A 24802-nucleotide genomic window follows, 5' to 3' on the forward strand; every position below is an offset into this window, starting at 1 on the left:
TGTAGTTAGATGTCAGAATGGGCACAGTTTCTAGATATTCTTGGACACGGGTTGTACTTAATGGTTAAGCTAATAGTTTTATTATAGAAGTAAGTGTTTTGGGAGAGAGATTTATGGCATAAAACAGGCTAAGATCTCTTGATGCTGCACACTCAGGGAAGCTGTTTATTTTTCTGATTTTCCACTGTAACTCAAATACATCAATCACACCTCTTCCTCTGTGCTCCTGGCACTTCCTTGCTCCATTAGACATGTGCCTTTTAGACTTGTGGAAGTGGGTCAGAGGAAGAAAAACATCACTGACACCTATACACTTATTTAAGCATGTTGCTTACATAAACCTTTTTTTTTTCTCAGAAAAATTAGAAATCATCTGTTGAAAAGAAATTACTAGTAGTTTGGTTTTGGTTTTTCACTGAAGTAATGGAGTGAACCTTGAAATAGTTTTCTTTCTTTCCACAACTGTTACCCGTTTTCATGCAGTAAACTGTAGTTAGCAAGAAAAAGGCTTGTACACAGCAACCAAAATGTAGATAGGCAGAAAGACTAAAGTATGCTTCGATACCTGTATCAAATTTATCTTCAGGTTACAAGACACTCTTTTTCAGTAACGTAGCTCTCCAGTCAGAGATGTTTATTACTGAATGACAGAAGGATGTGTCAGGGCTATTTATTATTGAATGATAGAAAGATCCATGTCATTTTTGTCGTATAATCCAAAGCTGTCATGTTAAAAGATGCAGATATGCCAATAGCTGTTCTCAGTTAATGCAGATACAGATCTGAAATTCATGTATTCATGTACTTGATGTGTATTAGGTTTATTTCAAAGCTGGATCAGGTTTGAACAGCCATTTCTCAAAATGTTGATAAAAGTAGATAAGAAAATAGTGTGAACTATCAGATCAAGTGAAAATATAGAAAGCAGTTACTCTGGGATGTTCAAAACCATACAAGGTGGTGTGAATATACTTAGAACAAAAGGGGTTTGGTTCTTTCTTGTATTATAGAAATTCCTTTGAAAACAAGTAGTAGAAGAAGCACAAAAGCCATTCCCTCATCCACCCCCATGAAGGAAATGCAGGGTTTCCAGAAATGAGACATGAATGGTGAGGCACCTCAGCAGTCCTTGCTGTGGCTGGCCAAAATAAAGTCCTTGGAAATGGCCATTAAATGAGCTGAGAACCTGTATGTAATTTGGAAAAAGTTACCAAGACACATGACAGACTGCACTTAATGAAGATCTAGGGTATTGGGCTTTGGTTGTGTGTGGGTTTTTTGGTGTTTTTTGTTTTGTTTTTTTTTGTTTGGTTGGTTGGTTGGTTGGTTTGGTTTGTTTTATTAATGGAGAAGGTAATCTATTCATGCATCTAAGGAAATATTTAACACTACTAGCAGAAGAAAGCTTGCTTATTGCTGAAGGTATATACAGCTGTGGCAAAAAATGCATGCTGCAATATAATGTGAGCAAAATATTCTATCAGTCACTGGACTTCACCTGAAATCAAGTGTGTTGTGCAATTCCATGTCTGAAAAGGAATCTCCCTAAAGTAGAAGGGTTTGAATAAGGGCAGTAAAATGAGTAGGACAGAGTTTCTCCTATGATGGTACTGGGAAGACAAATATTAAGTCTTTATAAAACTGAATAGTATAACAAATAGCAAAGTAGAGAACTCTTGTTCTGTCTTGTACTACAAGAGAGGGACATGTAAATGAAGGTGTATTGGAGTTACATTTGGACTGAACCATTATACTCCATCTGAGAATTTGAACTGATCAGAGGTAAAGATGGAACATGAAGGGGCAGATTGTCCTCACATTTTCCTCACATTTATATCTCTCAGCAGCCTTTCTGTCTTCTGCAGAACTGCCTGGTGTTGGCTGGTGTCAAAGGGCGTTAAAAGGGATGGATTCCTGGTCTGATCCCATCTGAATTAAAGTGCCAGCACCTAAACTGCTGAGAGAATAGCAAATGGCTTCCAATCATGAAACAAGCATTTGAATATGATAAACCTTTTCCAGGGGAACGATCTTTCCCTGGAAAGGAAATTACATTTTCAAACAGTAAGGGATGTTACCACTGTGTTGATTTCCTAGTATTGGAGTTACATTTGGACTAGTAGCTGTCCAGTGCTGAAGGTTTGCCATATGGGCAACTGAAAGATCTGATCCTGTTACTTGCTGACCAGACATTCTACAATAATTTCATCAGTTAAGGGAGCTGAGATATTAATTCACTGAAGTGACATTATGTCAGATATTACTGTTGAAATGCTAAGCAGATTATCTTGTAGTCAGTAATGTTTTTCAGTGCATGAAAATCTAAGCCTTTTTGCTTTTGGTGTGGAGTCTGACTGCGACATCCAAAGTGCTTCCAAACAACATTCAGTATTTGTAGCTTGTAGATGAAAGGGAAAGAAGCAAGCACTTCTGAAATTTGTTTGTGCGTCACTTTCTTCTGTGTAAAGGAGAGATTTGGATGAACAAGAGAACTATCTCTACATTTTGCTCTTAGATAATAACCATACAGACTTCAAAAGTGCTTTTCTTTGCCTAAATCATGGAGTAGCAGGAGCTGAACATTACCTGGAACTCTTACCTGAAACAATTTTCCTCAGAGCCTGAAAGTACATATAAATGTTTGTTTGCATACCCATGAACAACTATATTTGTATGTACGTGTGTGTATATGTACACATGCCTGCAAAAATCCAGCTAGACTGTAGGAGAGGGGTACTCTGGCTGCCTCAGTTTGCTGTGTAAAGCTAATGGTGTCTCAGGGGCAGCAGAAATACTGCCTTTGTCATCTTTTCATTAAGTAAGGTCTGACCAGGCTATATGTTGCTCTCACACATTCCTCTTTGCCACTCTGCCCCCATACTTCATATTTTGGTAGCCCTTTCCTAGGAAAGAAAGATGCCATTTGGTCAGTCATTACCAGAGCAAGCTGTTCTTGGAGCAAGAAGGGTATAGGCAATAGGAGGGACAAGGCAAAGGGGATAATTAGCTTTATACTAATACTTTGAGACCTGAGTATTTTCTAGTCTTAACCGTATAGTTATGTTTATATTAAAAGAGAAAGTAAGTAGTAGGCAACTTCATGTCAAGGGATGGAAGGGGTGATAAGACATGACTGTTGCAAATTAGCAGAGTGATTCAGTAGGGTCTTTTGTATAATTTAAGGAGTGATCACACAGCAGAAGTTTGCATTTAAAAACAGCACTACAGACTGCATGCAGATTAGGTGACAGGATTTTTCCATTACTCTGGTCTGGGTTATATTTATTTCAAGAGACATAATCTGATGTAGTTCTCAATACTGAAATGCAAAACTGATAATTGAAAAATGGTGGACAAGCATTCAACAACTAGCTGCACATAAAACACTTAATCAGAAACAGTTTCTATAATTTTAAAACCAATAGGAAAATAAAAGTAACGCTAAAATAGATAGGTCATGAGTTGGGATGGATATCCAGGAAGATCTTCCTAGATGGATCCTAATAGAAGCAGGCATCCTGTATTCATTCCTTTAGTCTGAGTGTATTACAAGGTCTGTGCTGCTAATGCTGGCCATGCTTGCAAGGCACCAAACCACAGAATCTGCAGCACCTTTGGACAGTAGTTGGTAATCTCCACAGCTGTTAATTAGACCTGCCATGTGCACAGCATAACGTACCAGCCCTTTCAGGACCCTGGGGCATAAGGCAGTAGCAGGAGGCTCTGAGCATTCTGCCAGCTGCTTCTTTCTTTCTTGCCCAGCCTCTGGAAGGGCAGTGCCTCTCCCCAGTAGTTTGAAATGTTAGGTGTTGCTGCCTGTGCCAGGGTGATGGCCAGCACACAGAAGCTGGTGACAAAAAGCAGGATTCCTGAGATGGTATGGTAGGATACACCTCCTGCAGTTGAGAAAGATAAGGGCCATGGCAGGTTGGATTTCATCCCAAACGTCCTTGTGGCGCTGAAAAGAAATTTGTGAAGAGTTCCTAAAAGGTAAGAGCTGTGGCTATGTTGAATCCCAGCACTATGTGCTAGAAAACCAGCATGCATATCTGTGTTGTACAGGACATCCTGTCTTACCACCCAGATCGCTGTCTTATGGTTCTGTCTTGCCAGAGCTGAACCCAAAATGGGGATGGTAGCCAGGGGCAGATGTACCTGTAAGTGTTCTCTTTCCAGTGCTATGAAAACACAAGTATTTAGAGAGGACATGATGTGGGAAAATGGCTGCAGTGTAAGTGCTGTCTGTATTAACATGCATTGCTATAGGTATGTAGCAGCTGTGGTGTAGATAGGGTTGAGGATTTTATACTTGGTACTATTAGTTTACATCTATATTATGGAATGTAGTGGAAGTGAATTCTCCCCTGGTTTCACCTTTTTTCTTGGAGGGTGTGTATGCTGTAGTAGGGATGTGCTAAGGTCACCACAGGGACTGTTTCTGTACTTACTCATTTCTAACTCTAAGCCATAGCCTGTTTCTGATGTCCACTCACAAATTATCCTGCAATAAAATCAGCAAAAAAAGCAAAACCCAATCCTTGGAGACTTCAAAACAGATTTTCCCACTTGTGGTCTACCCAAATTGCTCAACACAAACATGTGTGACAAGGAGTGCAAAGCTGAACTGGGGGTTGTCCTTGCTATGTCTGCTCAGAGGGAGAAATACCCATTAATGTGAAATGAAAATTATTAAAAGCTAAGAACGTGTTTGTGAGAGGCAAATTTACTGATTCCTCCTCACAAGGGCCTCTGTTCTGGCTCAAAGAGCAGGGTGGGCTGTCTGGAGGCCCGGGCAGCGCTCGCCGATGCCGCAGGCGCCGTTTCCCGGGGAGCGGGCCCGGCCCGGCCGGCACGGCGGCAGTTGGAGCCTCGGGGCGGTTCCGCCCGGGCTGGGCCCTTCCAGGTTCTACCCCGGCTCGGGCGGGGGCGGCCGGTGCCGGCGGCCGCGATGGGGCCGCTGCCGGGGCTCCTGCTGCTGCTGCTGGGCGTGGCGGGGTGCCCCGGGGCCCGGGGGGCCCGGCCCGCGGAGCCGCGCGCCGCCTGGGTGACGGTGCCGCGGCAGCTGAGCCCCCGGGGCGACCAGGACACCCCGGCCCTTTCCTACTGGCTGAACGTGGCCGGGCGGCCGCGGGTGCTGCGCCTGCAGCCCAGGAGGGGCCTGGTCTCCCGCCCCTTCACCCTGGTCACCTACGGCCGGGATGGAGCCCGCCGGGAGGAGCACCCCTTCGTGCGGGACAACTGCTTCTACCAGGGCGACGTGGTGGGGAGCCCCGGCTCCCTTGTGGGCCTCAGCACCTGCGGCAGGGGCCTCCACGGCGTGCTCTGGGTGGAGGATGATACCTACCAGATCGAGCCCGTCCCCAATGATCCCGCCTTCCGGCACATTCTCTACCGCATGGAGGAGGACTACAGCCCCGAGGGAACCAGCTGCGGGCTGACGCCGGAGGTGCTGCAGCAACAAAAGGCTGTGCTGCCGTGGTTCAAAGCTCCCAAGGCAGTGGACGAGAACGAAAAGCTGAAGGACTGGTGGACACACATCAGGTATGTGAAAATGGTAGTGGTCGTGGACCACGTGCGGTTTGTGAAGTCAGGCAGGAGCAAATCCCAAGTCTTGAAGGAGGTCATGCAAGTCATCAATCTTGGGGACATTTTGTACAAACAGCTTTCTGTCCGGCTCTTTCTTATAGGACTGGAGATCTGGACTGAAAATAACTTTATAAATATTACCAACTCTATTCCCAAGGTACTTAGTGACTTTAACGCCTGGAGAAAGTCAAACCTGTTACCTCGCATGTACCACGATGTTGCTCACTTATTTGCATTCCAGTGGTTTGGAAGCAGCCTGGGATTGGCATATATAGGGGCAGTGTGTGATAGCCACTGGGCAGCGTCTGTTGTTTCCTTCACTACAAAAAAGTTGTCTTCACTTATTATCACATTTGTCCATGAGCTGGGCCATAATCTTGGGATGGTCCATGATAAACCAGAATGTAATTGCAAACGCAAGACGTGCATTATGTATGAAAACAATGCTGAAACGGATTCGTTCAGTGACTGCAGTTACAAAGAGTACTTTGAGCTGGTCGTAAATGGTGCTCCGTGCCTTCGTCAGCCACCAGCACCTGGCACTTTCTACACCGGGAAAAGTGAATACTGTGGGAATAAGATAGTAGAAAGTGGAGAGCAATGTGACTGTGGTTCACCAGCAAGCTGCCGAAGAGATCCTTGTTGCCGCGCAAACTGTACATTTACTGCAGGTTCAGACTGTGCATCTGGAAAATGCTGCAAGAACTGTAAGGTCCTTCCAGCAGGAACACTCTGCAGAGCAAGTAGTGGCAGCTGTGACCTGCCAGAGTATTGCAATGGGATTTCCCCTCAGTGCCCACTGGATGTATACTTACAAGATGGAGCTCCTTGCAATGATGGTGTTTATTGCTATCGAGGAAAATGTTCTTCCCACAGAGAAAAGTGCCAGCATCTCTTTGGCAGACAAGCCAAGGTTGCCCCTTTAGATTGCTTCAAAGCAGTGAATACTCAAGGTGACCGGTTTGGGAATTGTGGTATTCGTGACAATATCTATTTTGAAAAATGCAGTATGAAGAATGTCTTATGTGGTAGGATTCAATGTGAAAACATCGCCAGAATACCTTTCTTGCAGAACCATGTAACAGTAGTCCAAACTCCCGTTCGAGATACAAATTGCTGGGGTCTCGACTATCACGTAGGGATACCAAGAGCAGATGAGGGAGCTGTGGAAGATGGCACACCATGTGGTAGTGATATGCTTTGTATCAACAGGACGTGTATGAGTGTATTAGTGCTGAACTACGACTGCAACACCACAAAGTGTCATGACAGAGGAGTGTGTAACAATCGCAAGAACTGTCACTGTGACTATGGCTGGGCTCCTCCGTTTTGTGAATTGGAAGGATATGGAGGTAGCATTGACAGTGGACCCCCTCCAGCCAAGAACACTGAGAGAGCAAAAGTAAGACTAGCACTATTTGGTTTTTTTTCTGTGTGTATTGTTGGAGTAGCCCTTTCCATCCGTTTTAGACAGAAAGTAGCGGGATGGCTTGCGAAGATAAAAGCCCAATTCCATAGAATATTGCAATTATTTCAAAGACTGAAAAAAAGACAAGTTCGTAAAGGAAACTCGCCTGCTGGTGAGTGAAAATCCACCAAAGATAAAAAGGCAGTATCTTTGGATTCTCTTGAGGAAATACCCCTTTAGCAGAGCCATCTGATAACGCATCAAAATAATTCAGCAGGTTCTGAACAGCTCTAATGTCATGTGATATCATTAAATGCAGAGTAAATCTTATCTCTCTATATTTTCTTTCAAGTTAATAAATGCAGGCAGTAAGGCATGCTGTTCTTTGTACCCTGAGCTCTTAAACTGATGTAATTAAGTAAACTGCAGGTATTGTGTTTATGCTTCATATCAACAGTATAAAAATGCAAACTTCTTAAAATAGGTGTAGATAGATGTTTTTTATGTGGCAGGATTCAGTGTGAAAACATAGTCAAAATATCTTTCTTGCAGAACCATGTAACTCTAGTCCCAAACCCCTGTTTGAGATAAAAATTGTTGGGGTCTCGACTATCACGTAGGGATGCCAAGAGCAGATGTCAAACTACTTGCTACTCTACTTGCTTCAATTTCCTCCTTCACCTAATGTTTTCCTCAATTCAGTGAGAGAGATGTTTGTGAACATCTTTTGTCACTGGTTAACAGTCAAAGAGAAAAAATTGCACTTGCAGTCTCCAGGCAAACCGTTCCGTGTCTCTGTGATTTAATTTACATCTGTGACACACAGACAGGTAAGGAACAGGTATTGCAGTGGGATACAGGTGTCTGTTTCACAAATGCTTCCAGCTGTTTACAGGGAGTAGCCTTCAGAAGGGAGGTGGACCATAGGGACCAGGGTCTTCCTTTTGTGGAAGAGTAGAGAAGGATTATCCAGATCACAACCAGAAAGCATTGCATTTCTGAACCATAAAATATGTGTCAACAGTGTAGTGACTCCAAATCTGGCATTTCACAAGAACAAACTGTTTTTATTTCCTGGAATTTTTCCAGTGTCTTGACTGCTGACTGCTTCTGAGAAGTGCTATGTATTTTATTTTCTCTGAGAGGAGCTGTCGGTGGGGCTCCCCAAGTTAACTGAATTTCTAAAGCATTTGGAATTATTCTGCAAGTCTCCCCTACCTAGAATATCTGCAATATATGATACATACTTTATCTGACTATCTTAGGGGGTTTCTTTTGGCTTATTCTCTGATTCTTTCTTCAGCTATAACAGAATGTGTCCTTGCAGCTCTATGGAGTGCTACACAGAACATTGTAATTTTAATTTTTTTAACATAACATAAAATATGCCTAACTTCTGAAAAAATATTAGGGACATGGAAATACCATTCAGTAAGTTTTATTGTTATTATTTGTATTACAGCAGTAATTACACCGTTCTATCAGATCAGCATGAAGAGGGGTCTGTAGTCCAGATCACAGTTAATCCTTTTTTTTAAAGGTTTTTCAGGATAAAGAGCAAGTGCTATAATGTATAATGCACTTGTCTGCTAACAAAAGAATTATTTGTATTTAGAAAATAAAGAGCACACTTTTAGCAAACATTCTGTAAAGGAAGGGTTCCCAACACTTGGGAACATTTGGGAAGAAAGATATTGGTGACTATACAAATTATTATGGTCAACTCTTGCTGCTTCCCAAATATATAATATATGTTTTTAGAATATGTATTTTCCTGTAATTTTTTATGTGTATTTTTTTTTGGTGTCCTGTATCCAAAAAGGATAATTACATTACGATGGGATGTGAAATACAAAGCACATGATTCACAGTTTTTTCCAGCTTTTTGTCTAGAGCAAATGGGTCCTTAAATATTTATCTAGGCTGTCTGCAGAAATGAGGTAACACATTGTTTGTTTAGGCTGTGCTTATTGTCATGATAGAGTATGGATGGTTTTGATTAGATGATGAAAACTTGGTCCTGCATTTATGTCAAAAGGCAAGATAACTGCCCTTGACTAGCACCACATCTATTCCTCATAACCAGAGACCTCTTTTGGGGACTGGGGGAGTGGGAGGGGTGTCCTCTGAGAAATAACAATTGTAGTTCAGGTGTTGCAAACAAAGGATAGAAGACAGACAAGAGAGATGTGAATTAATTGAAAGATGGAGATAAAAAGTAATAAAAGCACTACACCCAGCACCTTCCAACTACCTATGCACATCTAGTACCTGCTAAGACTTTTTTTTTTTGCTTTTTAAACACAAAAAGAGTGGCAGAAGTGTCAGGTTGCCACCTTGATGGCCTGCCATTGTTGATCAATAGTATAACATAAATTCCCAAGTATAGATCTATTCTGAGACAGAGAAACACCAGAGTCAGGGAGTTCTTGTTTACAGACCTGCATACTGAAGAGACGGAGGTGTAAATGAAAGCACATTTGGCCCAGAAAGCTTACTTGCAAATGCAGTTTTGGGAAAGATAAAGTAATAAAATGCTGTAGTTTCTGTTTTTCTCTATGCTTAAAGATGGTTCTGCAAAACCAGGACTTAATTGCGAGGAGGCTTTCAGTGAGCTTTGGATAAGAGTATTTCTGTATACTTCCATTTCTTCTTGGGCCCTATGAGCAAGACAAACGTGTATCTAACAAACCTACTCTATATTTCATAAAATGTGTAAGCTCCCTTTCTGAGATTTTCTCCTTGAAAATATTGTTGTTTCTGATTTCAACACAATGAAAAACTCGATGTTTCTGGTGGTTTGTTAGAAATGCCCCACTACTCTGAAGGTGCTATGAAGGTGCAGGTCTAAGTTCAGTCCTAACCTTTCTGGTTTCCCTTTTTTTCCCCTCCTGGTTCTAACTGCATTTTAAAATGCTTTAAATGGATGTGAGAACTTGGTTAATATGTAAGTCATTTGTACATGAAGAGGCAATTTGCAAATGTTGCTGCACCATCTCCCAAGAGATGTGGGTCACTGTAGAACATGAAATGGTGCTGGAGGAAATAAGAAGACACAAGCTGGACTAGTGGAACCCCATTGCAGGGGGGTTGGAACTAGATGATCTTAAATGTCCCTTCCAAACCAAGCCATTCTCTGGTTCTGGGAAATGGTCTGTGCCAGTGCAGTAAGGGTATTAAGGCTTAGGTAGCTGTTAATATGTGGCAGGCCAGTCATGATAGGTGATGCCTGGAGCTGCCTAGGACTAAGTTACAATATACCCGTGTTTCCTGTTTGAAATCTCTTCCTGGCTAAAGAACACTTTTAAAAACACTTAACATTGCAGTTATCTCAGATCAAGATAAAATTTGTTTTGTTCTAAGCCAAGGCTGTCATCTCTAAAATACATTAAATTGCTGCTAAGGAACACTGTGTATCTTGAAGGAGTTTGCCAAGTACCTTGCAGCTGCTTGCTCACTCTTCTCCCATCCCTCCCACTCAGGGAAGGAGATTCAGAAAGAAAAGGTAAACCTTGTGGGTTGAGATAAAAACAGTTTAATAATTGAAACAACTAAAATAATAATAATAATAATAATAATAATAATATTGAAAGTTGAGAGTAACAGAACCCAAGAGAAACAAGTGAAGCACAGTACAATTGCTCACCATATGCTGCCTGATACCCAGCCTGTCCCAGAATGTGTTGGGCCCCCTTACAAATAACTTCCCCAGCTTATATACTGGACATTCTGTGCTATGAAATATCCTTTTGTCCACCTGTCCTGGCCATGCTCCCTCCCAGCTTTTGTGCACCTCCCCACTGGCACAGTATGAGACCCTGGGAAGTTCTCAACTTAGGGTAAATGCTACTTTGCAACAACAAAGTCGATCACACGAGTCATGGTTTTGCTCATCACTGCAAGTGTAATTGGACCTTGAATGCCTGTCTCCCACCTCTGAGGCAGGTGTTGTAACACTCAGTTTAGCACTAAGCATTAATATTGTAGCAGTCAGGTCCAGTGTCCAGGTTGTCTCTCCCTATTAAATTCAGTGCAGATAATCTTGGAATGAATGCAGTCAAAAGCATCTTATCTTTAGTGCAATACCAAACAAATAAAATGGTAGTGTAACATTGAGGACCAGGTAAGCTGGCCCTCATTTTCATCAGAGAGCTTCCTGCAGCGTGTAGATGTGGCTGTGCTCATAGTGCCAAGCAGTCAGGTGGTTCAGCTGACATTGTTCCCTGTTGTCATTGTCTGTATTGACACGCTTGTAGCATGTGATGAAATAGATAAGGATAAATTTTTCCTTGCTATTTCCCGATAATCTGTTGAGTCAATAAACCCTGAGGTACAGAGTCCTGGGCTCAAGTGGCTCCTCTGTTACCCAGCAAGTTGAACTACTTTGCCCTTTATTGCTAGGTAATTATCTAGAGTTCTGTAGAGTTCTGAGGATATTTCTCAAATCCTCAAACCAAACACCTTCTACAGGACCTAGTTAAGTATTTCTTGCCCCAGCAGCAGCACGGCGTTTCTATCCACCGTTTGTGTTTCTGAACTTAGATCACTTTATTGCACCGCAGGGTAACTCGGCGTTGGCGTGGATGCTCTCTGTGCTACTTGCCTGTATTGAATGGCTTCTGTTCCTGCCCAGCACGGTATGATCTGTTTTTCAGTTTGCTGTGAGGACAGTTAAAAGGGCTGGGAACAGGTCATACCTCTCCCTTCTTCTGTCCTACGCCTACCCCAGACAACTACGGCCTATTCCTTAACCTTCTCAAGGAAACCAGCTCCAGCCTGGGGAGCAGGGCGAGGCACAGATGCCGCGCAGGGGCCTGGGAAGGTGCGGGGGCAGGAGGACGCTGTGCCGAGCTCCCCTGGGCTCGCTGCTCTTCCGCCTCCGCGGTGAGCGCCGGTGGCGGCCCCGGCGCGGGTGGGAGCAGCCCCGTCCCGCGGGGACTACAACTCCCAGCGCTCCGCGGCGCGGCCCGGCGGCGGCCCAGGAGGTGAGAGCGGCTGCCCCGGGAGCCGAGTTCTCCTGCAGGCCGCAGCATGAACGGCAGCGTGGCGGGCGGCGGCTACGCCGAGGAGATCATCAGCCTCACCCGCAGACCCTCAGGTAAGGTGGGGGCGGCCTCTCCGCGCTGGGTCCGCGGCCCCTCCCGGGCCGGGGCAGCCGCGCCGAGGCCTGCGCAGCCCCCCGCGAGGCCGCAGCGGAAGCCCGGGGTCGCGGCGGCCGGCGGGACGGCCGAGGCGGGCACCGGAGCGGCGGAGGGAGCGTCCCGGCGGCGGGGATAGAAGCGCAGCGGCCGGAGGTGCCGGGCCCAGGGGCCTCCCCTGGAGATAGCCGTGGCGGATACGCTGCTGCGGGAAAAGCTCGTGCCCTGCGTGAGGGAGAGCTGGCCGGGTCAGAGTCCGTCCTCTGCGGGAGCTCCGGTAGAGGCTGGTGTGCCTGCGGACAACTCGCCTCCGGTTTTCCCTGGAAGTTGCCATCTCCGGTGGAGCTGTTGCTTCCAAGTGAGGCGGCAGCCGCTGAGCGCCCAGCCGCGTTGGATACCCTGAGTCAGGGGCCATTTGAAAATCACGTGCCCGAGTGGCCGTCCCCTGTTGTCACCTTGGCGTTCATTGTGCAGCGTACCTTGCCATGCTTTGGGGTGGTTAGGGAGAGGGGCATAGGCTGGAAGGAGGAGGGAATAGGGCAGTTCGTGGGGCATTTTTTGGCTTTGCTTTTTATGTGTCAACAGCAGGTGCTTTCATGGAAACTGTACATTTTTATAGGATTTATGGTGCCATTCAAATGACACTTTCAGAAGTGAGGCAAGCTAGCGTGAAATGTACAGCTCTGGAGCAAAATCCTGGCTATAGAGCAAAATCCTGGCTATAGAGCATGTCAGGCTCCAGGAAGGCTTTTGGAGCTAGAGCTGTACTTCGGTGTTTGAGGCCTTCTCTTTAATTTAAAGGAGTAGGAATGAAAGCGTGGCAGCCCTTTTGTTGTGCACAACTGCTGGGTGCGGCTGCTGGCCAGCCTTGGCTCCAGGGGCTCCCCAGAGACCCCAGCGCCCGCGTTGTTGGTGTGTGTTTCCTTTCTCTGTGCAGGGCTGGTGTTGGTCCCGGCTCTCATGCTGGTGATCAGGACCCAGAGGGTGTGAGCAGCCCTTTGCCTCCCCTGCTCGCCAGATTGGCCTCTGGTCTGAAAGATGTGTAGCCCTACCTACATAGCCATGAGCTTAAACTAATGGAGCTGTGCTGGTCAGGGAAAACTGTGCTAAATGAAGCTGGTTCCGATGGGAGTGCTGTTTCCATACATCTGTGGAGCTAAAATTTTAAGGAAAGTGCAAGGGAATGTTAAAGGGCAGAGTTGAGAATGGTCTTGAATGTGAGCACTGTGATTTCAGTCTCGATTACCATGAGCAGCATTTGTCCAGTCATTGAGATGGGCTGTGCATCTTTATATTTAGGTTTCTAACTATGTTATTTGATTTGAAGGTCCTACATCCCCTTCTGGCCTTGATGTGCTTGCCATGTGAATTATTACTCATTTCTGTGGAAGGAACAAAACACATTCCTGTGAAGTACAATTGGGTACTGTAATCTCTTGAATTGGAGTTTTGACTGCAACTTTTAAAATAGGTCTGATGCTAAACATCTCTGGCAAAAGTTTGCATTGGTTGTGAATGTATTTCAAGTGGCAGGACAGTGTATATTTGTCTTTTTCAAATTTTCTTGGGTTATCTTGTATATCAGTCTCTCATTTCCTAATCCTGCCAGTCCTGTTTTTTAAGGCAGGGGGACTTTTGAGGGACTTTTTTAGTTCAGAGGGGGTAAGTGAGGCACAGGACAGTCTGCAGCCTCAGGGAGGGTCAGTAGTTTAGCCCAGTGCCTGCTTTTAAAGCTCTGCCATTCTGCTTCTGGACCATTACAGACAAGAGATTTAGTGCTATGTGCTCTCTCCCCTTGCTCCTTTTCTTCCAGCTGTGCTGTGTCTCTTTCTGAGCTGTATGAACTGGAAGGAAGAGAATAGCAAAGAGCTTGAGGATTGATAGGGAAGATATTTTTAGGCAGAGTGCAAGTCTGAGTGCTGGAAAGGAAAGACACAGTGAAAAAGCCCTGTGAATACTTAACTTGGTCCTGCACAAACTGCTGCCTCTTTGTCACAGAGATCTGCCTCTGCTGATGGAAGCTGTGAATCTTGATTATTTTTCCAGTTATTGGTAAAAAGTTGCAAAATGTATACTTTATTCATATAGATAGATATATATATATATGTATTTCAGAGGTTTTATATATGAGAGAAAATCAGTGTGTTCTGAGATCCTGATTCCTTCTTTCTGGCTTTTTAATAAATGTTGATTAAACCTTATACTTTCTGTAGTATTGATTTCCCCTTTCCTAAGTTATGGGCTTTATGGCAAATAATTTTTAGGAGTGTGGATTTTTTTTTAATTTTATTTTTATTTTCTATTGAAAGGTGTACTACTGTGCACAACTGGTCCTTCTTGGAATAGATATTATTCTAGTTGGAATGTCAGTATTTCTTCAATTTTCTCTCACTTTCATTTTTCCCCCACTTGTGTGAAGCTACCAGGAAGGGAAAGAAAAAAAAAAGGTGTGGCAAAATTGCTGCTAATATTTCTTTACTTCCCAGCTGTAGATGCACGCTTAAAATACCATGACTCATTTTGTAAATGCTTTGATCTCCTGTGACTAATTTAAAGTGCTGCTTCCCAGCAGGCATAAGGTGGTTTTACTTTCATTTGAAGCTCTACTTCCCAAGGTTTCCAGTCCCAAGTTCAAGAGAAAGTAAGAAAGAAAACGAAAACAAATAAATCAATCTGGCTAAACGTGGGCAGAACTTGCCCTCAGCTGTTCTTGACAATAGCTTTTGGATGACTGGTTCATGTCAGAAAAAAAAGTTGGTTTTTTTTCCATTTACTTTGATTGCGTGTTTGATTTTTTTCTTCTTTTTCCTTGGCTTTTCTTTCTTTTTTCCTTGCAAGCCTCTTAGGGAGTCTTTCCTGTCCCTTGTCACGCATTTTTATTTAGAGAGAAACTTAGCTGCATGTACAGTGGGGAATCTCGTAATCTTTGGGTTTCCAGATTTTAAATTCAATTTGTTCTTCTGGGTTTCAATGAAACAAGAAGTCTTAACTTTAAACCAGAAGCTGGATCCAGCTAGACATCTGTAACTGAGGCTTCCTTTAAAAAATAATACAAAATGGCAAAAATATATAGTGGACATCAGTTTTAATAAATGTATGTGTATTACTTTTTGTTTTGCATTAAATCTGCAAACTTTGTCTTTATTTCCTATCGTGTTTGAATTCATGAAGCAGAACAAAGTGATTGTGTACAATCTGAAGTAGCTTCATGAAACCTAATCTTACTCTTGGAGGCAAAGCACACCATTTCCAGTTCCTGGGATGTGGAAGGGGAGTCTTCTGAGCTCTAGGTGCCCTCAAGCTGGTAGCACAGTTTTCTTTGCCTGTTTCCTCATCTGTAGACAGGGTCTAATGCTCCTTGCCTTTCCTTACCCTGTTTCCTAGCTCACAAAACACTTGTCAGAGGTGATTTTTTTGTAGCTCAAAGGTAATGATTTAGTATAATCTCATGTGAAATGCAGAATACTTTAATTTTCTTTCATGTTGTGCTGAAGAAGTTTATTCCTGCTGAGGGCTGAATCAGTGTCTCAGAAATGATGGCAGGCTCCTCCTCAGGTGGGTTCTATTCCCCAGAACCCACCTGAAACAGCTCACAGGTGTTTTGTGTAATGAAATGTTACACAAATGGGGTCCTCAGGCATTTAGTGTCTCTCCTCTGCTTTCAAGACCAATTTTATGTGAATAACTTTTCTAGACAGTGGAAAGGTGGTTGGAAAGGAAAATGCAGATTTGTGTGCTGTGAGTTTTTGTATGGTGGAGAAAGCAAGACAATGTGGGAGGGTGCAGTCCCCAGCAAGCAAGATAGCAAGAACATGTGAAGCTTTGAGCTTTTTCTCATCAGCTTTCTCTTTGGCTTGCCTTAGGGTTGGGCTTCAACATTGTTGGAGGGACAGATCAGCAATACATTGCCAATGACAACAGCATCTATGTCAGCTGGATCAAAAAGGATGGGGCAGCTTACCTTGATGGCCGATTACAAGAAGGAGATAAAATTTTAGCGGTAAGCCCTTTCTTCTGTTGTCCCCTATGTTCTTGATCAGTGGTGCGATGTGAGAGGCAGGTTTTCCTTCTCAGTGCATAGACAGGAGGGATCTGGTGAATGAATTAGATGATCCCAAGCAAACTCCGTGGAGGAGATGCCTTGGGGGTCTGGGGAGAGCTCTGAGCACCAGGGAGGTGAGTGCCTCTACACATGGGCTTAGCTCCTCTGCCTTCTTGATTTGCCACAGAAATGCTCTCTGGTGCTGTGCTTGTGTTTCCTCTGTGACTTGCCTCCTTAAGGTTTTAGAATGCATCAAGCGTTCTCTTGCTCACAATGGATTATCATTTACACCCATGTAAATAAAGGTTTTCCACCTCTTAAATTTCCATTTTTTGAGTGGTAATCCATGATTTCTAATCCTTTTGCGCAGGGGGATTTTTAGATGATAACATTTCTAGGCCATAATATTCTTCTCTTCATTTCAGCTCCTCAAGAAGAACATAGGCTGCTTCTCCTTTTAGAAAATTGTTTTCAAGTGTCTGATGTTCACACCCACTGGTTCTTCAGATAGCTGGCAATCATGCAAGAAAGCTTTACAAAGTGATGGGTGAAGAAGTAGCCTCTCCTAGTATGATACACAACCTTTTTGTACTCCCTAATTTTATTTCACACTTGCTTATTATGTTCCACATGTGATCTTTTTGCCCTCTCTAGACTACCTTGCAGTAATTGGGGCCTATTATTGATCCAGAAAGTGATATTAAGTTAAACAGAGAATATTCTTTTTTTCCTGACAGTTTAATATTTGTGTACTTGTGTTTGGGATCTCTAAATATGAAGAGAAGGGAGTGACTGGATATGACCTTAGGGGATACAGTTAGGGATAATGGGGGTGAAAATGAAAAGGTAGGATGAATTCACTCAGTGAATGAAATCAAGTGGATTATAAAACCCCGTGCCATGATATGTTATTTTAAATTAAGAAAAATCCTAACTACTTGCAAGTGGATCAAGTGGATGCCAAGAAGTATGTATGTAATTTTTTTTTTGGTTGGCTTTACTACATCAGTGTGCTTATAAAAGTGTGTTTACAACACTCTCTCGGAGAGATTTCAAAGGTGCACCTGTAGATGAAACAAGGGAAGAGACTTAAAATAATAATTTTGCTGTAGCTGCTCTTTTATGTTGCCAGAATCACACCTTTGATTTGTTTCCAGTAAAGCAACAACATCAGAAGCTGCTATTGACACAACTGGGGTCTTTTATTCTTATTTTGCTTCTAGGTAGTTTTTTTTCAGTGCCTCTCCGTTTTCACTTGGAGTTTCTCATGTTCTGTCTCAACATATAAAAATACATCATAATATTAATTAATTAATTAGGATCTTTATGATTATAGTAGCATTCCCCAAATGCAAAATTTTGTGTAACATGAAGATTTTTATGTCGTATCCTTCATATGTTAGCCTGCACCATTAAAAATTTGCTTTCTTTACCTCCAGCCTCTGCCTCTCCTTTTCCTTTTTTGCTAGATCAATGGCAAAGACTTGAAGGATTTGCGGCACAAGGATGCTGTGGAGCTGTTCAGGAATGCAGGCTATTACGTGTCTCTGAAAATTCAGCGCAGGGTATGTTTTACCTCTTTCTTAGGGTTATTTCTGGCTCAGTTTAGACTGGTTTCTATAATTGGTGGCTGTTTCATGAGGAAGAAGAGTACTGTGTCCAGGTGCTCAGTGTGATATGTGCATATAAAAATTTTGTTTGACCTATGACCTTCTCTCATTGTCTCAGCTGTCATTGTCTCTGTATAACTTTGTAACCCGTGTAACCTTTGTATCAGTGAAAAGATGGGTTTGGCCATGTGCCAGGTCTTTGTTTTGCTTTGGTATGTTGTGTTTGCTCACTGTTCTCCTTTCTCAGAGGTAAAGCTTTGCGCGTGAAGACAGAATCTCAAGTTGCCCAGTTTTATTTCAGTGGCCAGAATCTTACTGGAGACAGAATTCCTTTTGTTTCAGAGGCCATCACTTAAGTTAGTGTTGAACTGTGCGTGCAGCCCAGCACTACAAGACAGTCATTGAGGTGCTGGAACATGTCCAGAGAAGGGTGATAAAGCAGGTGAAGGATCTGGAGCACAAGTCTGATGAGGAGCAGCTGGGGGTGTTTAGCCTGGTCTTTAGCTCAGGGAAGACCCTATCACTCTCTACAAGTGCCTGGAAGGAGCCTGTATCCAGGTGGGGGTTGGTCTTTTCTCCCAGGCAACAAGTGACAGGACAAATGGAGACATCCTCAAGTTGCACCAGTGCAAGTTTAGATTGGGTGTTAAGAATTTCTTCACTGAAAAAAGGTTGTCAAGCAGTGGAACAGGCTGCTGAGGGAAGTGGTTGAGTCACCATCCCTAAAGACATTTTTAAAAATGTGCAGGTGTGGTGCTTAGTTTAATGGTAAACTTTGCAGTACTGGGTTAATGGTTGGACTTTTCTACTGCCTTAACAAAGGAGTACACTGCTGGACAGTGTACAAGGCAGGTAAGAAAACCAGAGAGAATTACTGATGTCTTTTTCCTGATAATGAGAACAGGAAATGGTGTGGTGGCAAGTGCATCAAGGGGTGATTGGGTATGTGTCATTTGTCTGCTGTATGAGGTGTGTCCTGCTCCACTTAAGTCCTAGTTTAGAGAGTGGCAGAGAAACATGAAGGTGCCTGGTAGTGACTGGGTACCCTGCATTTGAGTTCAGTCCATCCTAAGCTGTTTTAACCCTCCATGTGTGGAGTCTGTGGGTACCTGGGGAAACTATTGTGACCATTCTTACAGAACCACCTGGTCCAGACACAGAACTGGGGGCTCTTTTGTTATGGGTTCTGACATAAATAATTTTTTTTTCCTTGCAGTTGCAGCCACAGAATGGCCCTGTGGGTCATGGAGGAGATGGAGAATCAGGTGGGCTTCCTCTGGCAGCCATTCTTGTGCCAGGCCTGGCGCTTGCTGCCACAGCAGTCTGGATCTTGCTGAGGTATCGACAGCGGATGTGAAGAGTTCACGGCTGGGATATCACTGCGTATTTTACACAGCTATGATGCAATTTAAAGATAGAGAATCAACAATCTTGTCACAGACTGATGCCAAAAAGGATCATTGCCTATCATCAAAGTTGCTGCTGATGTTTGTATATATTGATTTTGTTGCAGGGTGGATAGAAGCAGAGAGAAAAAAGGGAAGGGAGAGGACTGTGTTTATGTAACGAGTGGGATAGCTGTATTTTTTGACAAATCTGAGGAGGTTTTGCCATCCTCCTCTATTTTGCACCGTGAACTTTCAAGCACACTCATCTATTCCACATTTTAAGGTTTAACTTTTGGTTAAAGGGAGTGGGAGTTGGGGTGGTTTTAAATCAAAAACATTTTCTAGAGGCTTTGCCTTGTTTCCACAGAATTTTTTCTTGAATCTAATGAATTCTGTCCAAACCATGAATAAAGAGAAGCAACGCAAAGGGTATATTATTTTTCCCATTGAAGTTTTGTTGGTTGTTGCTAAATAAATGCCTTAAATGTGTAAAATCTGATCTGTGTTTTCGCAGGTAAAATCTTCAGTGTAGCTGCTGATTTAACAGCAATATGCAGTATTGGTGAGACATTTTGCCAGTTGTGGAAAGATAGAAGATAGCTTGCTGCTAGAAGAAGATTTTGATTGTCAAAATGATTGCTCATTTTCGGGTCTGAGTTGTAAGAGAAAGCTTTCCACAAAATGCTAGCATACTGGAGAGAGACAAACAGACAACTGAATCACAAGGATAAATGGTGGCAAGAGATTCAGGCATGCTGAAGCTGCAGAAGAGTCTTTAAATTAGTAGTGAAGCAATAGTTCCTCCATTCATCAAGTGGGTTGAAGTCTGCATCTCTCAGGTTAGAGGTCTGGTTTGGGGGTTATTTTTTGCACAGGGAATACTTCAGATAGAGTTTTCTATAGCAGCTAACTTGCTCTCTGCAGTCAGGAGAATCTTATGATGATTGAAAGGGAGAAGCTGAGAGTAGGCTGGGATTGTCCTGGCTTTTGCTTGTTTGTGAAGAGAAATGTGATGTTCAGGAGATGGGCAGTCACCTTTAAGCCAGGGTAAAGCCTAGCAGGTAAAACCAGAGGGAAGAGACCCTCCTCTGGAAAGTATATGGCTGAATTTACCTCCAGGGTCTCATCTCCTCACTGTGATTTGAATAGTTTTAAATGCCCCAGCTGATAGGAGCTCTGCGGGTAAGACCTGTTTCTCTTGTCTCCAAGAAATCAATGTGTTTTGTTGTTTTTGTAAAAGAAAAGCAAAATGCATGGTCTGATCTGTATGATGCCAAAGAAGAAATCACATATGCAATATATGTTTTCAAAGAAAAACTGGTGTCTTGGTGCTTTACTTATCTCTACTCTCGTAGGACATTGCTGATGTATTTGAAATTGTGTTTGCTCAGGGCTGTGTTCCTGCTGTCTGTTGGAGATAGAAGTGGTTATGCTGTTGAACATGGCATTCTTAAATCACCTCTGAGTTTCAGAGCACTTGGATCACGTGAAATCTTGCTTTGGCATATAGACTGCTCTAGCGTAAGGGGGAGAGGAAACAGGAAGAATTTTTCTCCATGTTCTTAGGGGACTTTGGGAGCAATATTGATGTTGACTGGCCTGGGCTAAGGTGTGCAGTGACTTGCCTTGGCCTGCAAACCAGTTGTGCATGATTGCAGAAGGGCTGCTGTGTAGACAGATCTTTGCTGCTACAGCATGAACCAGCTGGTTTGTGACCTGCTCTATATTTGGCTGTGGTGTCCATGTGCAGCACATGTGTCTGTTAAGATGGATGATTAGAAATTGAGGCTGTTTTAGCCTTCAGAATAAAGAGGCAGACACTAAGAAAATGGCCTGTCTTGTTAGCTTTTGCCTGAATTGAGTTTCTGTGATGAAAAGTAGTATGTGGAACAGGATAGGATGAGAATTTATGGAAGCTAATGGTTAGTTTTAGTAGTTTCTAAACAAACCATTGAAACGTTCGTTTGAAGTAAGAGAAAGCAAAACCTCTGGGATTTTTTGTTTAACCTTTCAGCTTTGTGACTTTGATACTGTTCAGACATGATTCCCATCTATATTGCAGGCAGTTTATTACGGAGGGGAAGGGTTATAGTCAATACTCAGATAATTGGTGTGGCTTATTAAAAAAGAAAAGGCCCTTCTGGTGCATGGTGTTCACAATTATTGAACTGCCACTCAGTAGCTTTTTCAGAAGTCTGGGTAGTAGTTTTTACTCAGGATTTAAACCATCCAGTCTAAAAGTAACATCTTTGTGTACCTGCCTGGTACCAAATAATCCCTTTTCCAATCTCCAGCCACCTCTTGTCCAATTTATTGACAAAACCCAAGTGGAAAATACCCAAACTCTCCTGTGAACTGTGGCTCATACTACTTTCTTTCAGCAGCTGGACTGTCTTACCTAACCTTTCCATGATTTTCCAAAGTATTTTCCACCATGTGGTTTCTGAAGCCTTGATTTCATCTTTGCACTAAATACTGTATATACATTTTCTATCATTGTAGAAGAAGCAAATTTTAAAAAATCTAATGAGGACAACTTGTAAATACAAGGGATCAGAGAGGGCTTTACCTTTTGTTACAACTTAAATCTCTGGGTTTTTTTTTTTTTTCAAAAGATAAGTGGAAATCCTGAAGACAAACAGAAAGCATCCTAACTGTAGTTTATGTTTGCTTTGTTTAAGAACTCATTTGCCATTAATATTGAGGGCAGCTGAAACTCTTAAATACCCATGTTTCTCTCCCAATCTCATCCATTGCCTCAAATGTATTGTGAATGTGCTGATCTGCTGAAAAATGGATTTTCAGGTCTATAATTTAAAGACAAATCTATCTAATTTGACTTTATGTATATTCTAAGCATTTGTGTCTCAGTCTTTGGGATTGTATGTGCTAATAATATGTATTTTACTAAAGCATAACAGTGAGCGAGAGCAGCTAAACTTGATCTGAGGATTGGTAGATGCACTACTTCTGGCAGTTTTTAATTAACACAAACTAGAAAGCGGTGTGTGGGAGGGAGAACTGTCTTGCTTTCAGTTTGCCTTTAGGTTCCAACAACTGGTTTGTTAAGTTATTCAGTGCTAGATTAAAGAGGCCTCTAATAACTGATAGTCCCTCCCTTTGAGGGGATTTGTGTGTTGTAATTGCCTTACCTCTCACATTATTTTTAAGAGCTGAAGCCAACTGAGCCCTTTCAGATTCTCTGTGTAGGGTACTTTCTCTCTTGTAGTCATTTCTGTGGTTCTGTGTACCCTTTCCAGTTTCTGTATTGCTTTGTAAAATCCAGACACCCCAACCACATGGGACTCCCACTGTTAACCATGCTAATGCCCCATACAAGGAGCTTTTAATACCATATGTGTCTGCAAACTTTAATTTTTTTTTTTTTTTGTTAAGGTATGGATAAGTACAAAGCACATTTAAGCCAGCTCCCAAGAGCTTGCTTTTTCTTAACTAGCTTTTCCAAGTCTCTTTGGAGTGGCATACAGCTTTGCCCTCCTTCATGTGCTATCGCAAGTGCCCTGAGGACTTTGTAAAAAAACACCCTTGTCCCATGAGGGATAACTTCTTCTGGTTTGTAGGTTAAAAGAGTGATTCCATTTGGTCATAGTGGAGCACTAGAAACATGTTAAGTGCCTGTATATTCCAACTTCTAAATCCTTGTCCATACCCAATGTGACCTGCCTGGTGTGAGGGAAGGTGTCTGACTACATTTTGTTGAATGACTGCACCTCCTGTTTGCATTCACTGTGCGCTGACCAGCCAAGATTACTGTCTGGTTTTGCCTTCTGCTAGATCCACAAAAATAGTGAATGGAGTTTGGTACAGGGGCAACTTCCCCCCACAGTTAGGAGTTATCAGTAGCTGTGGGCATCTCCTGATTTTGGGATTCTTTATCTGCTTAACAGATGTATTTTGATAGCGTATGGCGTTGATTTTTTAAAAATACATCTATTCTTTTTTTCAGCATGTTGCATAGTACTAAGTAGATTATGTCTGAGTGGTAAGTAAACTTAACCTGTTCTCTTGCTGACAGAAGCTGATAGAAGGGTAAGGATTAGGTCAGGTGAGTTTTATGAGCCAGTGTTTTTCCCCATCCTCTTTCCTAACTTACTGATGTGGGCTTTACTTATGGAAGTTATTTTTCTCTGCTTGTTGAGTTGAAGGAAGGAACAGATAACTTACTAAAGGGACAGTGTCCCCCATGCTGGGGACCCCCAGGAAGGCTTACACAAAGAATTGTGAAGGAGGGCCTTGACTGCACCCTTGTCCTCAGGGTGTTCCTCGTGACATTGAGGCAGACTCATGCTACATCCATGCTGCCATGTGTGGTACCTGTCATCTCTGGAGCTCTGTGCTCTCTCTGCCTCTGCAGCTGAGCGGGACTCCAGGCCTTTCAAAGCTTCATTCAAGACAGGGCCACATGTGATGAGAACGTACACAGATGTTAATGAAGAGCAGTGTTGAGCAGACTCAAAACAGCTTTCCTTGTCATATTTGACAGCTTTTGTCCTTGCTGCTGTGGCTGTAACTGATCGTGGGCAAACTTCACTGCAGAGTGAGTGTATATTTCCTACCTGGCTGCCCAAACCAACTTTCCTAGGCTGAAACTCTTAGTAAGGAAGAGTAACTGTGATGTTTATGCAGGGTAATTATTCAAAGCAGTGTGTGGATGACAGGAGATTGTTCAACAAGCTGGTATGCTTGTGTTTGTGTCCAAGTCTTCCAGCCATGTTTCCATTTGGTAAAGTTCTCTTTCATCTCTCTTTACCACCTCTCAGCAGCCTAGGATTTGTGCCTGGCTTGCATTTTTTTGCCATGACACAAAAGCAATTGTTTTAGAAAAATTGCTGCTTTTGCTCTGTGACAGCAAGTACTGATACTTGTTAATTCAGCTGGGTTCCCTTAGTTACTTTGAGCTAGCTCTTGGATTTGGTGTCATTTGTTCATTTTCTCTTCCATTTGGAATGTGAACTTGGCACTTAATTCTGTGACTGCCCTTGTTCTGTCTGGTTTGTCCAGTGTTGTAGGATGGTTTTCTCTTCCATTTGGAACACGAACTTGGCACTGTGACTCCTCTTGTTCTGTCTGGTTTGTCCAGTGTTGTAGGATGGATCACCAGAACAGGAAGCATGAGCATGTGTGAGAGGTAGGGGAGGCTGTACAGTTAGAGCAGTAAGAGGCGTTGGTCAACACTGAACTGAGCCCAAAGAAGCCCAAAGAGCTTTACTTCGTGGATATGGATGTTATAAGAAAGTAATATCTTGCTAAGTATCAATATCTTAAGCAGGGTAGTTTGGTTTCTACAGCAGTGACAGCTGGATTCCAGTTTTGTGAGTGCTTCTGAAGACCTCTGTTAGTGTGGTGACAACTCACAGCTTCAGGCCTGCCCTTTTTTGTCTTTACCACATGTCTGTCTTACCTTTCCAAGTTCCTGAGCATGGTGGTGCTGGGGAATTGATGCTTGCAGTTGTTAGGGCTTGGCAGTTGACATCAGACCTGTATCTCATTTCTTGCTATGGGCTGGATGTGCAGGATAGACAGCTCTTAGAGCTAACCAGCCAGATGACTGTATCCTCCACCTGGGGAAGTGCAGCAAAAGTGCAGTTTGTGCTAAGCCTGTCATTCTG

The 24802-nt window shown here is 43.1% G+C and overlaps 2 protein-coding genes across 2 annotated transcripts; both read left to right on the top strand.

Moving 5' to 3' along the window:
* The first annotated feature begins 863 nt into the window (after positions 1-863).
* On the top strand, positions 864-11882 carry LOC121337913 (disintegrin and metalloproteinase domain-containing protein 20-like). Its single transcript, XM_041412532.1, is given in 3 exon segments — positions 864-986; positions 4766-6988; positions 11724-11882. Coding segments are annotated over 3 exon segments (2505 nt in total).
* Positions 11883-11911: 29 nt separating this feature from the next.
* LOC121341484 (synaptojanin-2-binding protein-like) lies at positions 11912-20489 on the top strand. Its single transcript, XM_041415044.1, has 4 exons — positions 11912-12092; positions 15996-16132; positions 17644-17739; positions 19001-20489. Exons 1-4 carry the CDS (start codon positions 12026-12028, stop codon positions 19139-19141), a joined length of 441 nt encoding a protein of 146 aa, XP_041270978.1. The 5' UTR covers positions 11912-12025; the 3' UTR covers positions 19142-20489.
* Positions 20490-24802: the final 4313 nt, after the last annotated feature.

Source organism: Onychostruthus taczanowskii, unplaced genomic scaffold (assembly GCF_017590055.1).
Source record: "Onychostruthus taczanowskii isolate IOZ18803 unplaced genomic scaffold, ASM1759005v1 scaffold1, whole genome shotgun sequence".
Classification (NCBI taxonomy): domain Eukaryota; kingdom Metazoa; phylum Chordata; class Aves; order Passeriformes; family Passeridae; genus Onychostruthus; species Onychostruthus taczanowskii.

Coding starts and splice junctions, on each gene's coding strand:
- LOC121341484 (XM_041415044.1), top strand. CDS start 12,026: ATGAACGGCAGCGTGGCGGGCGGCGGCTACGCCGAGGAGATCATCAGC. Junction 16,133..17,643: donor AAGGAGATAAAATTTTAGCG/GTAAGCCCTTTC, acceptor CTTTTTTGCTAG/ATCAATGGCAAAGACTTGAA. Junction 17,740..19,000: donor CTCTGAAAATTCAGCGCAGG/GTATGTTTTACC, acceptor TTTTCCTTGCAG/TTGCAGCCACAGAATGGCCC.